Here is a 15,970-nt window from a genome sequence, read left to right on the forward strand (position 1 = left end):
CACATTATGAGGGAGACAGACAATAAAAAACATACAAGTAAGTGTTAAGATATTTCAGCGATGATAAATTGTATGTATGACAATAAAGGGTAAGAGAGATAGAGGGTGTTAGAAGGTCACCGAAAAGGAGGCATGTAAAAACAAAGAACTGAAGAAGTCAAGGAGGCCTTGAGGGAATCTAGGGCGAGTCATTTGGGATGAGCTGGGAACACTTCTAGTATGTTCAGGGAACAGCCAGCAGGCCAGTGTGACTAGACTGACATGATAAACAGGAAGGTCACCAGTGGCCATGTGATGAGGAACATACTAAGGACTGGACTTTACTGTGAGATAGGAAGTCACTGAAGAACTTTCAGAAGACTGATATGATCCATGTCATGCTCCCTCTAAGGGAATTAGAGCTACAAGCTCCTCCTGGTTTGGCACAGTCCCACGGGCACAGGGCTTGACAAGTAGGTGGCAGCTTCAGGAGCATAACAAGGTTCCCCATCTTCAGGGAAGGTGGGTACATGGGCTTGCCAGAGAACCACGGGCTAGATTTCAGCAGGAGTGCCCTCTTGACCAGGGCACCATATATACATATATATATATATATATATATATATATATATATATATATATATGTATGTGTGTGTGTGTGTGTGTGTGTGTGTGTATTTTTTTTTTAATTAGAGAGAGAGAGAGAGAGAGAGAGAGAGAGAGAGAGGGAGGGAGAGAGGCAGAGGGAGAAAGAGAATAGGGGGTGGAGAGAATCTTAAGCAGGCTCCACACTCAGTGTGGAGCCCAATCCTACAACCCTGGGAGCATGACCTGAGCTGGAATCAAGAGTCAGATGCTCAGGGCACCTGGGTGGCTCAGTCGGTTAAGCATTTGACATCAGCTCAGGTCATGATCTCGAGGTTCGTGGGTTCGAGCCCCTCTTCAGGCTCTACGCTGACAGCTTAGAGCCTGCTTTAGATTCTGTGTCTCCCCCTCTCTCTGTGCATTCCCCCCGCAATCCATGCTCTGTCTCTCTCTCTTTCTCTCTCAAAAATAAATAAATATTAAAAAAAAAATTTTAAAGAGTCAGACGCTCAACTGACTGAGCCATCCAGACACCCCTAGGATCTGACATTTTAAAAGAACTATAAAAATGACATAGCTAAAGTAGAGATGTCCAGAAATAAATATAAATTATCCCAGACACATGCTCTAATTCTTTACATGATCCCTTTGTGAAACAGATAGCAAAGACTAGGAGTAAAAGCTGAGGCTGTGGAAGAAAAAGACTTCTCAAGTCAGAAGTTGACAACAGGCTCGATCACTGCCCTGCAGAAGAAAGTACGGTGGTCCCTGATATTCCTGCTGCAGTAAAAACAGTAAGCAGAGAATTACAGACAAGTAGCAAGCAGGGCTTGAGGGTAACAAGAGCTGACGGCACATGGCAGAAGAGTCAAAACTTTCAATTCCACTGAAATACATTTATAGCCAAGGTGAGCAGGATGAATCTCAAGTGGACAAGCAAATATTAAAGCCTTGGTTTTTCCTAATAAACAGAGATCCTCTGGTTATAATAAAATGTTCAGCTGATGCTCATTGCTAAGGGTCACTCATGTAGTTTCTGCTTCCATAATAAGCCTTTGACACTATTCTCTACAGGGAAGCTTATTGTCCTTCTAACGTCCATTCATCACGGTTCTGCTAGAGGACACACGTCACCACTGTCTCTAAGTCACTTGCACTGTTCTCAACTATAAATCCAAGGGCTCTACATCTACCATCAAACACAGGAGTTAGGAGTAAGTCCTTGGTTGACCATGATAAATGAAATAAGAACTCCTGGTAAATTGTATTTTAGAACTTAGACCTAAAAAAGAAATGAAGTTCTGGTCCTCACTTTTCTCTTTAACTTGACAGGGACAGTATTAAATGGGGTATCAATTTTTAAAAAGCCTCTTGGAAATTATAAACACAAAGAAATATTTCAGAAAAGTCAGAAAAAAATAATTCCCAACTCTTCCAAACAAGCACAAGAACTTTCATTTCCACATATTCCTATGAACATTTTCATAGCAGGATTATAGTAAGTATACAAATCTGTATCCTGCTTTTATCATCTAACATTTTAACAAAACACTTTTAAATGTTGCTAATTCTAGTTGTCATAATTATTATTTTAAGGTCATAATGTATTATTTGCCTTTTCAGCAAATGTATTATTTGCCTTTTCAAATGTATTATTTGCCTTTTCAAATGTATTATTTGTATTTCAGATAGTTATTTTGCTTCCAACTGGATCTTATTGTAAGTAATGCTGTAACATTGCTTTAGTTTTTGTTTTTCTAATTTGCTTATGTCCTAGGAATCCTAGGTCAAAACACGTAAATAATTTTATGGCTTGGTCCATAATAGTAACTTACTTCTTTAAAAGATTTTATTTTTTAATGTTTATTTATTTTTGAAAGAGAGAGACAGAGACAGAGTATGAGTGGGGAAGAGGCAGAGAGAAAGGGAAACACAGAATCTAAGCAGGCTCCAGGCTCTGAGCTGTCAGCACAGAACCCGACGCGGGGTTCGAACTCACGGACTGTGATATCATGACCTGAGTCGAAGTTGGATGCTTAACCAACTGAGCCATCCAGTCACCCCTAAAAGATTTTATTTTTTTAAGTAATCTCTACATCCGATGCAGGGCTTGAACCCACAACCCTGAGACCAAGAGCCACACTCTCCGCCAAATGAGTGAGCCACAGTAGCCCCGGTAACTTACTTTTCAAATGTGTCATAACAACCTTCATTGTAAACAGCTTCTTGAAAATAAATATAAACTAGGACATCAATTAAATGGGCCGATCTCCAGTTTTGCAGATAAGTAGCTAACCCAAGGCAATGTAATCTCTGTTCAGGCACGCTATCTATGAAAACTCCATTACCTTCGTTACTCTCAATAGATTTGGCTTCTAGTTATGCAGAACCATGCACATCTTCCTTCCACAACGTTTGTTATGACACTCAGACAAGACATAATATAAAGCAATGATCTGCTATTGATCATACCTGTTGGCCAGTCACCTGAAATGTCTCCTCTGCATGTACACAGGTTATTTCAAGAGGTTCTGTCCCAGATATATGACGCAACAATCGACAGGCCTACGAGAAGACATTTCGATAGTTCAACTTCCACATTCTCATTCTTCACAATACAGGTTTTCATTTTATAATTAGGAAAGAAAACAAAGCCTTACACATAAACTTATTAAAACCTTATTAAATTAAATCTTATTAAAAATCAAGTTGTACATTACTGAGAAGATTATTATAACACTATATTGGTTACCAATAAATTTTCTAGGAATAAAGCAGAAACCAATAAGGGTAGAGCATATTGTCTCTTTGTCTCTATTTCTTATCTGATAATGGCAAGTGGGAACAGAATACTAGAACCGGGACGAATCTTTGAAAGGATCTCGTAGTAAGTACCCACACATTGTATGTATGAAGAAACTTAGAGTAGTGACTTGCCCAAGATCCCTCAGCTACACTCTGTCAAGCTATACGTTCTATCTACCAAGAAACAACACTTCTCCTCGGGGTCAATTAATTAACACATCTTTCACTGGAGATAACACTGGATTAGGCAAGGCTGATGTAGTGAGAACCTTTATCAGAGAAAATTATTGCAAATCTTGAGACTTAAGACACAAAGCATTTTTTCCACTAAAAAAATTGCTGCAGGATTCCTATAAATGCCGACTTTGTTTACAGTCATAATATCTGGTTTATAAACATAACAGCACTGGGGTGGGGAAAATTAAGTGAAGGTGATCAAAAGGTACAAATCTCCAGCTATAAGATAAATAAGTTCTGGGGATATAATATATAAGTCTATAGTTAAAAGTACTGTTTTGTGTATTTGAAAGTTGCTAAGATCTTAGAAGTTCCCATCACAAGGAAGAATTTTCTGTAACTATCTGAGGTGACAGATGTTAAGTAAATTTACTGTGGTGATCATTTCATAATGTATACATATATGAAATCATTATGGTGTACACTTTAAACTTATGACACTGACATATGTGGTCTACAGCTATGTTTGGCCAACGGGAAGCCCCAGCAATAGACCAGCAGGAATGAAAGGAGTAAGAGCCTTTACTCTCCCGCTCTTTCCTTGCAAGGTTGCCTCGGCCTGTTTCTGTGTCTAGTCCTGAAATCGAACCTCTCAAGGTAGCTTTCTGGAAGACTCTGTGTCCGTCCAGCCTCCAGGAACCACTCATTCCCCCTGTTAATTTGGGCCAGGGAGCAACACCAGCTCTACTGTCACTAACCCCAATTACTGCACTGCCATGGTCCCCCCACACCCTGTCTATGCAGTTGTGAATAGCTCCTTTATTAAAGCCTTTTACATGATCCTAATTCAAGTATGCCATCTCTTTTGGCTGAGACCCCACAGATTCAAATGCAAACAAATCATACAACGTATCTCCATTACTCTACTCCACAGCTTAATCTCTCTGAGAGAATAAAGACAAGATTAATAATAAGTGCATCTGTGGGTTCCAGCATTCTTTGTTTGGTTTTAGAGGCCGGACTGTTGTTAGAACAGATCAACATTATACCTTTAAAACTGCAAAGAAGATGGAGGAAATGCCCATATAAAGTTAACCAAAAGCTGTTAATATTCCCTGATGATAGTACAACTATCATGAAGCCATAATGATTCTAACAAACGAACCTATTACTCACCTCAACAAGCTGCTCTTTCTGTTCAGAGAGTTTACAGGCATATTCAGCCAAACCTTCTAAATTTCCTTCTACTCCAGTAAGTTTTAATGCTTTTAGAACCACATGATCAGCATGGTATTTTAACAGATCTGCTGCCAGCTGAGTTGCTGTACTGTGAAGCTGCAGATGTGGGGGGGTGAAGGGTAATGAAAGAAAGACAACAAACAAGAAGGTTCTGTAATCACGCACCTCACAAGCATTTAAAAACGAAAAAGCAATCTCACTTGATCCACTGAGAGGAAAGTGCCAAGTTTCTTGTGGTAATACTAGAAGCTGTATAGCACTGGCAGCTTGTAAGTTCTACCAGGGTGGGAGTGACACTGACATCTTTGAGTCCCCAATGTTGGCAGTGATGCTGTGTGTAGAAGATGGACTGCTCGGCCCGTGCAGAGTGGCCGGTCCCTATTTCACCCTGCCATTAACCAGCTCTTTCTCACACAGCTTTTCTCTTACTTAAAAAAATGCTTCTGCTCCTCTAAAAGTTAGTTAGGAATAGAACAGTTCCTTATTAAGAGGACGGTATTCAGAGTACTAAGAGGAAAATCAAATGGCAGTTCATGATGATTAGTGTTTGTTAGTCATAGACTTTTAAAAAGGTATTGATGTGAGATTCAGTCAGTTAGGTATTCAACACAACTTTTTTAAATGCTCATACCATGGCAGACACTGTATTAGAGGCTGGACATACATGACAAGTAGGATACAACTCCTTCCCTCAGGGGGTTACAGCTTCTCTGTAGTTCTATCTAGAACTTTACTCCCCAACTCTTGGGTCACAGGAGAAATGACAGACAAAGGGTAACCAAAACCCCAAGGCTGTCTTTGACTTGGATTGGATTTTAAGCATAGCTCACTCTCAGCAGGTATCTTTGGGTCCTATAACTCCAAAATCTTTTCATTCTGCCTTTTGTCTTTAAAAAAAAAAAAATGATGTGATGGGTTATTCTGGGGTTCTCCAGGAAGAGATCATTTTTATTAACACTGTCCTAAGGAAAATCTGACTTTGAACTAAGCCCATTGATTTTTTTTTCCTGGAAGTAATCCAACGTCATTTCAGACTATAGGACATTTACAAAATTAACAATAGAGTAGTCTGCATTCACGCTACCAAGTGAGAATAATTACAGTCAGAAACAAAGACATTAAAATGTACTTTCCTTTGGAAACTAAATGCCACATAAGAATTTGAAAATATTCTATTTAACCATCAGGGCCTTAGAGAATACCTAATGCCAGCCCTTTATTTTACAGCCTATGAAACAGGTCCTTAGGGACCAAGTGACTTGCCCACAATCACATAAATCTGATAAGTGGGTCTAGAGATAACTTATTACCAACCATAAGGGAGAAAGGACAAACAAACTGGAAGTTCCACTCTGTGCAACGAACCGACAATAGCTCTACAGACATGATCTGCCTTCCTCCTTCTGAAAATTCTTCCAGATTGATGTTGTTACACCTATTTCAGAGGTAAGGAAAATGAAGCTGGTAGAAAGCCACTCAGTCTATCAGCAAAGGATTTTATTCTCTTACTGATAGTCAAGTTTTAACAGTAATTTAGCTAAAATTGAATAGGCTGGAAAAAAAATGGATAGACTTTTTTTAAACCAAGATAACCCACAACATCCTTCTATGTTTAACAGGATGTAAAAATGAAGGTTCCAATAGAGGTCAGTACCAAGTAAGATGTGAAACAAATCATCATACATGTAATTTCTAAAACCCAGTTTCATTCCCTTGAACCCTTGACTCTGCAGAAGTGTAAACGAATAAAGGAATTAGAGATAAGGAAGCTCTGTTTGGAGAGTGGACAGGTGCCTACTGAGTGCCACCTCCAGGCAACCCCCAAAGTAGATGGAGCCGCGTGACATGGGAGTTTCGGTGAAGGGCTGAGGGTCTCACAGGAGTGGCTCTGAAGAACACACTCAAGCATCCCTGAGAGACAAAGTCAGCTTGAAACAGAGCCCAAAGCATCCTGTAAAGGCGCCAGTTCCAAAGAACTTTCCACCTCCCCACTTTCCCTCTTCTGGCCCTGAGCCACACTTGGCAAAGATCAGGAACAGAAGCTAGATAAAGGGGGGGATGAAGAGAATGAAAAGAGACCAGAGACCACACCTCTGTCCCAAAAGCCCTAGGTGGGGCTGGGGAACAGGGGCTAAGTCCTACAATCAAATGAATATCAAAGTAGCGATTAATATATTGGATAAAACATTCTCATTTTTGAACTGAGACTGTGTCTCAGGACCTAAGCCATGAACCGGCAAACTCACTCTGTAAAGGGTCAGGTAGCAAATATTTTAGGCACAATTTCAACTGCAACCACCTAACTCTGTTGTTGTAGTGAAAAAACAGTAGACAACATGTAAGCACACAGGCAGGACTATGTCTCCCAAAATTTTATTTACAAAAGACAACCTGGTCATAGTTGGCAAACATCTGATTTTAAGAGACTTGCAATTACCTGAGAGTGATCAAGTAAGTCACAGGATGGTCAAGTTTTCATTCAGGAAGCAGGGAAATCTCAATGTTTTAAAAATCAATGTTTTAAAAATCAATTTTATTAAGGTTATAGTTTATATGCAGGAAAATTTACCAAGGATGCTGTTTGATAAGTTTTAACAAACACATCTATATTGTGGTGGTGGTTACCACTGCAATCAATATTTACTGCATTTCCATTACCCCAAAAAGTTCCTCCCCAACTTCTGGCCCCAGGCAGCCACTGATCTGGTTTCTGTCACTATAAATTAGTATTGCCTTTTCTAGAATTTCTTCTAAATGTTATTACACACACACACACACACACACACACACACACACACACACACGCTCTTTATGTCTGACCTCTTCATGTTATGTTTTAGTGATTCACCCATATTATTACCTGTATTGATACTGTTCCTTTTTGTTGAATAGTATTTGTTATAGTTATACCAAAATTCATTTATCGATTCCTCTGTTGATAGAAATTTAGACTGTTTCCAGTTTGGGGCTATTATAAATAAAGCTGCTGTGAACATCCATGTACAAGCTTTGACAATGATGGCACTAATTAAATGGTGGCTTCCAAATGGAAACCCATTTTCTGGGCACATAGACATACTAATACTAATGCATCACATACATACCATACAACATGAAAATTAGCGAAGAATTAAAAGAGGCTAGGTTTCGAACTATACTTACTTCTTTCTTAAGTTCATTGAGACTGTGGCTGATTTTCAATACAGAGAGTTCTAGCTCTTCAGCAATACTTTTTGTTTTCTTGCTTTGCTAATAATAGAAAAATATATATATAGTGTTACTTCATCTTTTTATCTAGTGATTCCAATTTTACTTGAACTATAAATTACAATAACTGTTTAATATCATTCTGTGAATTATAGAAAAAGTAGATTTAAAAAATTCACCTGTTTATGGCTGGAATGGAAAATAAAATTTTACCTATTTAGTTACATTTTCCCATTCTGACTATAAAAAGATTAATTTTTAAAATCTAAGTCTTTAATAAATTTATCATGTCTAAAATGAATCAATTTTATCTTCTGCCTTGAATGCTCATCTCTTCACTCTTAACAGAGTTAAAAATTAAAATCCTATGGGGCGCCTGGGTGGCGCAGTCGGTTAAGCGTCCGACTTCAGCCAGGTCACGATCTCGCGGTCCGTGAGTTCGAGCCCCGCGTCAGGCTCTGGGCTGATGGCTCGGAGCCTGGAGCCTGTTTCCGATTCTGTGTCTCCCTCTCTCTCTGCCCCTCCCCCGTTCATGCTCTGTCTCTCTCTGTCCCAAAAATAAATAAAAACGTTGAAAAAAAAAAAAAATTAAAATCCTATTTAACTTCAAGTCTCTACATAAATGTCTCTTTCTCAGAAAGGCTTTTTCAGTTCACACAATCTAAATTAGGCCGTCTTCTTTTCCATTCTTTTTTTTTTTTTTTTTCCATTCTAATCTTCTAAGTAATCATCCTTGCTTGCAATTACATAGTTAACTGTTTTGTTTGTTTCTTTCTTTAAAGCCTATCTTCCCCCACTAGGTCTTGGTAAATTCCACAAAGGCTGGGATTACATTTATTTTAGTCACCAATGAATACACAATACCTAGCACAGCAAATGGAAGGTAGTAGGTACTCATTTCTTTGAATAAATAAATTGTTAAATGTCACCTATCTTCAAGAAGTCTTATTTATTTATTTTATTTTAGAGAGAGACAGAGAGCGTGAGAGGGGCAGAGGGAGAGGGGCAGAGAGGGAGGGGGGAGAGAGAGACAGAGGGAGAGAGAGAGAATTTGAAGCAAGCTCCATGCTCAGCACAGCGCCCGATGCAGGGCTCCATCCCACAACCCAGGGATCATGACCTGAGCCAAAATCAAAAGTTGGACACTCAGCCAACTAAGCCACCCAGGCAGCCCAAGAGGTCTTCTTAATTCTTCTCCCTAAATATAAATTCGCCCTCCTTCAATTCCATGCAAAACATGGTCTGTACCTCTGTTGGGCACTTACAAAACTTTCTGTACTTATCTTACCCCTTCCCACATTTTTCTACATTGCAAAATTCTTGCAGGCAAAGATTTTATCTTATTCATCTTTAGATTTCCAGTGCCTGGCATATAAAAGGCACTCAGTAACAAGTGCTGAAAAAAACGAATGGATGAACAATACATCTGGCATGCAGAACCAGCGATCGGAGTGCTTGTGAAATATGGGAAAGGTGTTAATTGCAAATTTAAGTATTGATAGACTTGGATTCCCAACAGAGAGAGCACTTCCTCAAAGAAACTCTTTATATTGACTTTTGGGTTTAAAATTTAACACTGAAGCAATCTATACTTTAGATTCGATATCACAGAGGTATTTCAAACTAACCATAAAATATTGCTTTTAGCCCTGACACCACTCTACTCTAGGTTAATTTCCCTGTTAATAGGAGCATTTGCACTGTCATGATGCCAAGGAATGTAAAAGAAAACCTTGATTTATGTCTACTCTGCATTGATAAACCAATCTTTACAAGAAAGTCAACTGCTGCTTCACTCTCTGTGCTCATCCTTCTTCATCTTTACTGCCAAAACTTTTGTTCATGGCTTTCAGATTTGTTCCATCTATGCTGTATGTTATACACCATGGTACATACTTTTTTTGACATACCCTAGGTCTAAGAAACGAACAAGTGGTGCCAGAGCTGAGTCTCAGGCCTCCACCTTTCAATTCTGTAACCACTCTCTACAAGAGTCTGGATACACACTTTCTGTGTTGTCCCACTCTGTCCATCTTTTTTTTTTTTTTTTTTTTTTTTTTTTTTTAATCCTAGGTAAACTCTACACTATGTATGGGGCTCGAATTCATAGCACGAGACCAAATGTCACAAGCTCTACCGACTGAGCCAGCCACGTGCCCCCAACTCTGTCCATCTTTTCCACTCTAGTCCACATAGCCTCCCAGGCTTTATGCACACCAGCAGTCTAACCTTCGAATGGTTGCTCACCAATCTCCGACCAGGAATTGGGGCAAGGGTGAAAAATCTTTCACTTGCTAGTGGATCTACCCTTGTCTTCACTGCTTCTAGACCTCAATAAGTTTTCTAAATTGTCGTCTCTATAAATCAGCTGTCCTCAGAGTTAAGAACTGTGCACGTGTGAATGGCTCTGGCAGTAAGACTCGGGTCCCAAGAACTTGTAGGTGGGGGTCTACCCCTCTGCTCTTCACTCTGAAGCATTTTGGGGAGGAATTTTCCAGAGGTGCATTTGGTGGACACGGGGGGGACTATGGGATGAACTCGTGATAGTAATGGTGGTGCAGAATCCAGGCTGGCCAGCATGGAAACTGAGAAACAACAGGCCCAGAAATGTCAAATACTGTGAGCACTGGATGGGAGGGGCGCTTTGGCCAAGGGGTGGGGAGAAAAGACACGAGATACCCTTGTCCCGTTCCAGGCCACAGTCATACTCCTGGTGATTATGTTAGCTTCCACAGTGCTCAGAGCTTTAGGGAAAAGCTAACGTATACGATTCACTTGGACGAAAAGAAGTTCTTACACTTTGAATCCACACAGAAATCAACTGCCGCAGTTCCAGCCTCGCCTGAGTGGACAGTTCCAAGATGCGCTCCCTGTGCTCATGGCTGGTGTAGGCAGAATCAGTAAAGTCCTCTGTGCGCTCCAAGATGACTTCCAAAGTCGCAGAAAGATTCTCTTTTGACTGAAAATAAAGATTCTCCCGAAGAGCTTCAATGTTCATCTGAGAACAAAAAGGATACACATCTATGAGTCAATATTCCCACCGAACCAAATGGGCTGTAATTTCTAGCAGTGCCCAGAGAGACACTAGCCATTTCTTCGCCGGTCTGAGGGCTCAGGGGAAATACAACCTCTAGTGATGACTCTGTTCTCCAGTACACATTGCTCAGGAGCCACCAGCGGCCACGCAGAGACTCACTGCGATGGCTGTTAATACAACATTCCTAGGAGACCAGTAAACACTAAGGCAGAAAAAGCATTATCGTGTAGCAACTGGTAGGAAAAACGAATCAGCTTGCAGGTAGAGAATGTGCATCTGAGAAAATGCTGAGGCCAAGTCCTGGAAGATGCTACATCCAAATACTAACTTGTGCTGAGCCCAGGGGGAAAGGGTGTGGAGGGTGTGGGAATGGCAAGGGCTGGGAAAGGCATCAGTTTTTCCTTTCTCAATTCAGCCAAACTCTCCTAGGCGCCCAATCTATCTCTACATTTTGTCTTATGTCCCCAACAGCACCTCCCTGACCAAAACATTCCCCATCATTCTCTACCTGTATAATCTTTATAAAATGGAAAGTTTCTGATATTGCCACCTCCCTCTAATTGACATCTCACCACCTCTAAAATTAAGCCCAAATTTCTACTGCATAACATAAAATCCTCTAGGGTCTTGACTTTATAGATGTTTCTGACAGTCTGTCTCACCACCCCCCAACTTCCCAAACAACCTGTCACTTCAGCCATCCTGTGCTCAGAGTTTCCTAAATATGCGACTGACACGTGCTCACTGGCACAGTCTTTCTCTCTCAGCTTTCTACTGCCACTCTGCCACTCCAGCGGCATTTAACCTCTGGTCCATGAGATGTGTCGCAGAAACAACCTGGGCCAAGAGGTGATCCATGGTGATGACCATGACTGTGGTCACAATGAATGTGCTGATAAGGATAGCTTACACTTGTTTAGCACTTTAAAGTCCTTTCATAAATATAGTTTCCAGATAATCCTTACATCTGACCCATTTTCACATGACCCACGGAAATACCCAGATTTGGAAATGCTGTGGGTGGGGAAGAGGGGGCTTGCTTTTCCTTCTCCTCTTGGCCCAGGTTGTCTCCAGTAACTACTCCATCCTAGGTAAACAGCATTTTTTTCTTTTAAGCTAGGAAAGAACATGGATAAAAGTGACATATGGAATTAACAATAAGCCTCTGAGATTTAGAATTTAAACAGGATTACAACATAAAAATCAGTCATGTTGACCACACACCATTTACGTTTAAGATTTTTGATTCTCCCTTTTGAGAAAACATATATATGCTTTTAATAGCAACTTAGGGCCGCCTGGGTGGCTCAGTCGGTTAAGCATCCGACTTTGGCTCAGGTCATGATTTTGTGGTTGGTGGGTTCAAGCCCTGTGTTGGGCTCTGTGCTAACAGCTTGGAGCCTGGAGCCTGCTTCAGATTCTGTGTCTCCCTCTCTCTCTGCCCCACTCCTGTTCATGCTCTCTCTCAGAAATAGATAAACTTTAAAAAAATTTAAGAAAAATAGCAACTTAGTTTTTTCAAAAGCTATTCATTTACATGGTTTCATAAGATTTGTCCACACTCACAGTACTGAGCATAGTAATGCAGCTTCCTGCTACAGATGATACTCTCCATCAGAAAAGAAGGTAAGACGCCAAAGAGATACCCACTGGCCATGAGACAGAGTCGCTCCAGAATGCCTGGCAGTGAAGCGGCAGCCAGAGCAGCTGGCAGCAACCACGGGCACAGCACTGCCAAGTTAACCCGGAGCCGAAGTATGGCACCAAGAGGCAAAAGACCTAGCTCTGGCTCTGTTTCCCTAATTATCGTGTAACCCTTAACAAGATGTCTCCTCCCCCCCTACCCCCCGCCCCTTCAGCCTTTATAAAAAGAGCAATAAAAACTCTAAGAGAATGACTGATCTTTGTAGCTTCTTTCCCCTCGGAAAGAGAGGGCAGGACAGGCAGCAAACTCACAGGTATAACCTGAAAGGTCACGGACTGTGGGATTCGCAAGTCCTGGTTTAAAGAGGGGCTCGGCCACTTACTAGCTTTCCTCCTCAAAAACATGACGATAATAAAACCCACCTAAAAGGGAAGTTAGAGATTAAATTAGATAATTTAATGAAGAGAATGGCCCCTAAAATAACTGTTCTTTCCATGCCTTTCTTTCACCCCATGTTCCTACTTAGACCTTCACGCAATTATAAAGATGAAAGAATTCCATCCTCGTTGCAGCCCTTAGCCTATCAGACGACTTCCGAGGGCCAGAAGAGAGGGGGGTCAGAGAGGGGGTTGTGCTCGATGATGTCCTAGGCCCCCCTGATGCAGCCCCTGCTCTTCCACAGAGAGCGACTTCACCACCTCTCTGACTTCCCCTGAGAAGTTCTGCCCCAAAATGGCGGGGACTCTGGGTCACACTGCCCGGTTTCAAACCCGAACTCTGGCACTTCTAGCTGGCAAATTACTTACTCTCTGTTTCCCAGTCTCCTCAACAGTATAATGGGGATAATAATAACTGTAGTTCTTATGAGGATTTTACAGGCACATACATTTAAAGCATTCCAACAGGACTGGCACAGAGTAAGTGCTCAGTAATACATGTTAGCATGTATTAGTGTTCATTTAGAAATTTTAATTAATGGGGCGGTGGCCCTGTTGGTAAGCATTAGACCCTTGATTTTGGCTGAGGTCACGATTTCACAGTTTATGAGTTGGAGCCCTGTGTCGGGCTCTGCACTGACAAATCAGAGCCTGCTTGAGATTCTGTCTCTCTCCCTCTCTCTGCCCCTCCCCCACCTGCACATGCACACATGCACACACACTCTCTCTCAAAATAAACTTAAACAATTTTTTTTTAATTAACATTAATACTATTAGTACAGTCTCAAAGTATCAACCCTAGAGCCCAGGGAAGAGTAGAGATTCCAGCAGAAATGATTTGCTGTCGGTCATCATCCACGGATAGAACAGCACTAACTCAAAAAACTGCGAACGCCCTTCTAAACAGAGGATAGGAGTCTCCCACTGAACCGGACAGCCACACGGGGCCAGAGTAGTGACCATAACCAAGACCAGTGTTCTTTGTACAAACTACGCCACACCAGATGTTACTGAACATTAAGTTTATACAGAGTGGCACTGTCTGAAAGGAAAAATATCTACTTTCGTGAAGCGTCTATTCTAAAACAGCATGCCAAAATACGGATACTATATCTAACGATGTTCCTTTGACACGGAAGAAAAAAAAAAAAAAGAAAATACACTCTCTCGATTCTTACCTTGAATTCTTTAATTCCAGTAAAAATACTGACAGATGACATGTCAGTCTCTCCACTTGGTTTGCAGTCAGTCACGATTTCAATCACCTTATCTAATGCCACCTTCATTCGGTCAAATACTCCTTCTTTGTTTTTATGCGCTGATTCGCAGTTGGGATGCCTGAGACAGGTCTTCAAAACAATTGCAAGTTTTTAAGACATGGCCCATACCATAATACATAAAATCTTACAGAGAACACGTCATGCTAATAAAAATGGTTCTTTACCAAAATCTCCTGGGTCCCTGGCTCACCCAGCTGCTTCTCCTCACTACAAGTGGAAGCAGGATGAGTAAAAAGCGATAGCAAGGTTAAGTGAAAAAGGCACAGTGCAAAACTGTATCTTTATACTTCAGTAAGTTTACTTAAAATTTGGGGGGGGGAAACTATCTTTATCATGATTAAAACTATTTTAAAATGTTGCCTTACATGTGCAAAAACTAAAAAAGAATGAGGAAAAACGAACAAATGTTGCATGACTGTGGAGGCATCTTTGGTTTTTAAAAAATGAGAATGAAAACTCCTCATGGGCCTAGATGTGAACAGGGCCTTCCAAGTGGGCTCCAGTGGACTTTGTGGCTTCACTAATCCTAGGCTAGAGTGAATATTCTGAGCAGAAAAGGCAGTTCTAAATAAACTGCTAACGAGCTGTTTACTAGTTCGTTCTTGAATTGTACCAATTTGCTGGCCAGCTGCTGTTTGGAATTACAAGCGCTCAATTCACAATTTTGTTAAAAGGAGAATAAGGAACTAAAGGTATGAATTGACAGAATAAACAAATTAAAGGCTGAATTAGTACTCCACTGTTACTCAACAGATTCTAACTCGCCTAGCTTTTTCAAGAGCACGTGTGCTGGCTCCCCAATGAGACTGGCAAACCCTGCAGAGGCAGTGACAGTGTGTGACAGGCCCGAGTCACAGCACCCAATACACCATCTTCCGCTCGGCTGCTCACTCAAAGCTGACTCACGGATTAACTGCTATTTGGAACTGGGGAAGGAAGTTAGCATTCTTGCTAAAGAATAACAGATTTGACTGCTGTGGCCTATGTTCTGATTTATCACTCTGATCTTTCTAAAAATGTAAAATACGTAAGTTAGATGCATTTAATCAGGTAAAACAAAAGTGTTCCTACCTTTGAGGCTGTGAGAAGCATCATTGTACACTTTTCAAGAACTGCCCTTGCTGCTGCCATTTTTGCCTTTTTCTTCTCATCTTTCAGATCCTAAAAATGAAATAAAATCATTGAACAGTCTAGGATCCTATAAACAATCCGATTTCTTGGAAAATCATTTATTCAACGATAACAAGACTCAGCCAACTAACATTGTTTAAAAGGTGACAAAGTGAAAAAAAAACCAGGATAAAGTTTTATAAAATGTCACCACTTTGATCTAAATACATCAACACGATGTGTGGGAAGAAACAGCTGCCCCTACTGAGGGCAGCAGAGCCAGGGACTGAGACCGAGGGGGGTGCTGCCTCGCAGCTCACGCTCTGGTGGCCTGCATGCCAGACATTCTCATGCCTATGTGGACACGCCTCTCTCCTGACCGGAAACAACCATCCTATCCTTTACTCAATTAACAGTTGCTTATTAATCAAGTATTTATGGGCTAATATTTCCTTCCAAATAGATACTT

General features: G+C 40.9%; 1 protein-coding gene across 2 annotated transcripts in view; it reads right to left on the reverse strand.

Moving 5' to 3' along the window:
- CTNNAL1 (catenin alpha like 1) overlaps nt 1-15,970 on the reverse strand; it is a 65,188-nt gene that overhangs the window by 18,559 nt on the left and 30,659 nt on the right. For both annotated transcript variants that reach the window (XM_049627638.1, XM_049627637.1), the window contains exons 5-10: nt 15,463-15,552; nt 14,290-14,460; nt 10,790-10,990; nt 7,948-8,034; nt 4,723-4,881; nt 3,037-3,129 (exon numbers count right to left, since the gene is read on the reverse strand). In XM_049627638.1, the coding sequence (XP_049483595.1) occupies nt 3,037-3,129; nt 4,723-4,881; nt 7,948-8,034; nt 10,790-10,990; nt 14,290-14,460; nt 15,463-15,552 (801 nt within the window). The remainder of the gene's footprint in view (nt 1-3,036; nt 3,130-4,722; nt 4,882-7,947; nt 8,035-10,789; nt 10,991-14,289; nt 14,461-15,462; nt 15,553-15,970) is intronic.

Source organism: Panthera uncia, chromosome D4 (genome assembly GCF_023721935.1).
Source record: "Panthera uncia isolate 11264 chromosome D4, Puncia_PCG_1.0, whole genome shotgun sequence".
Lineage (NCBI taxonomy): Eukaryota > Metazoa > Chordata > Mammalia > Carnivora > Felidae > Panthera > Panthera uncia.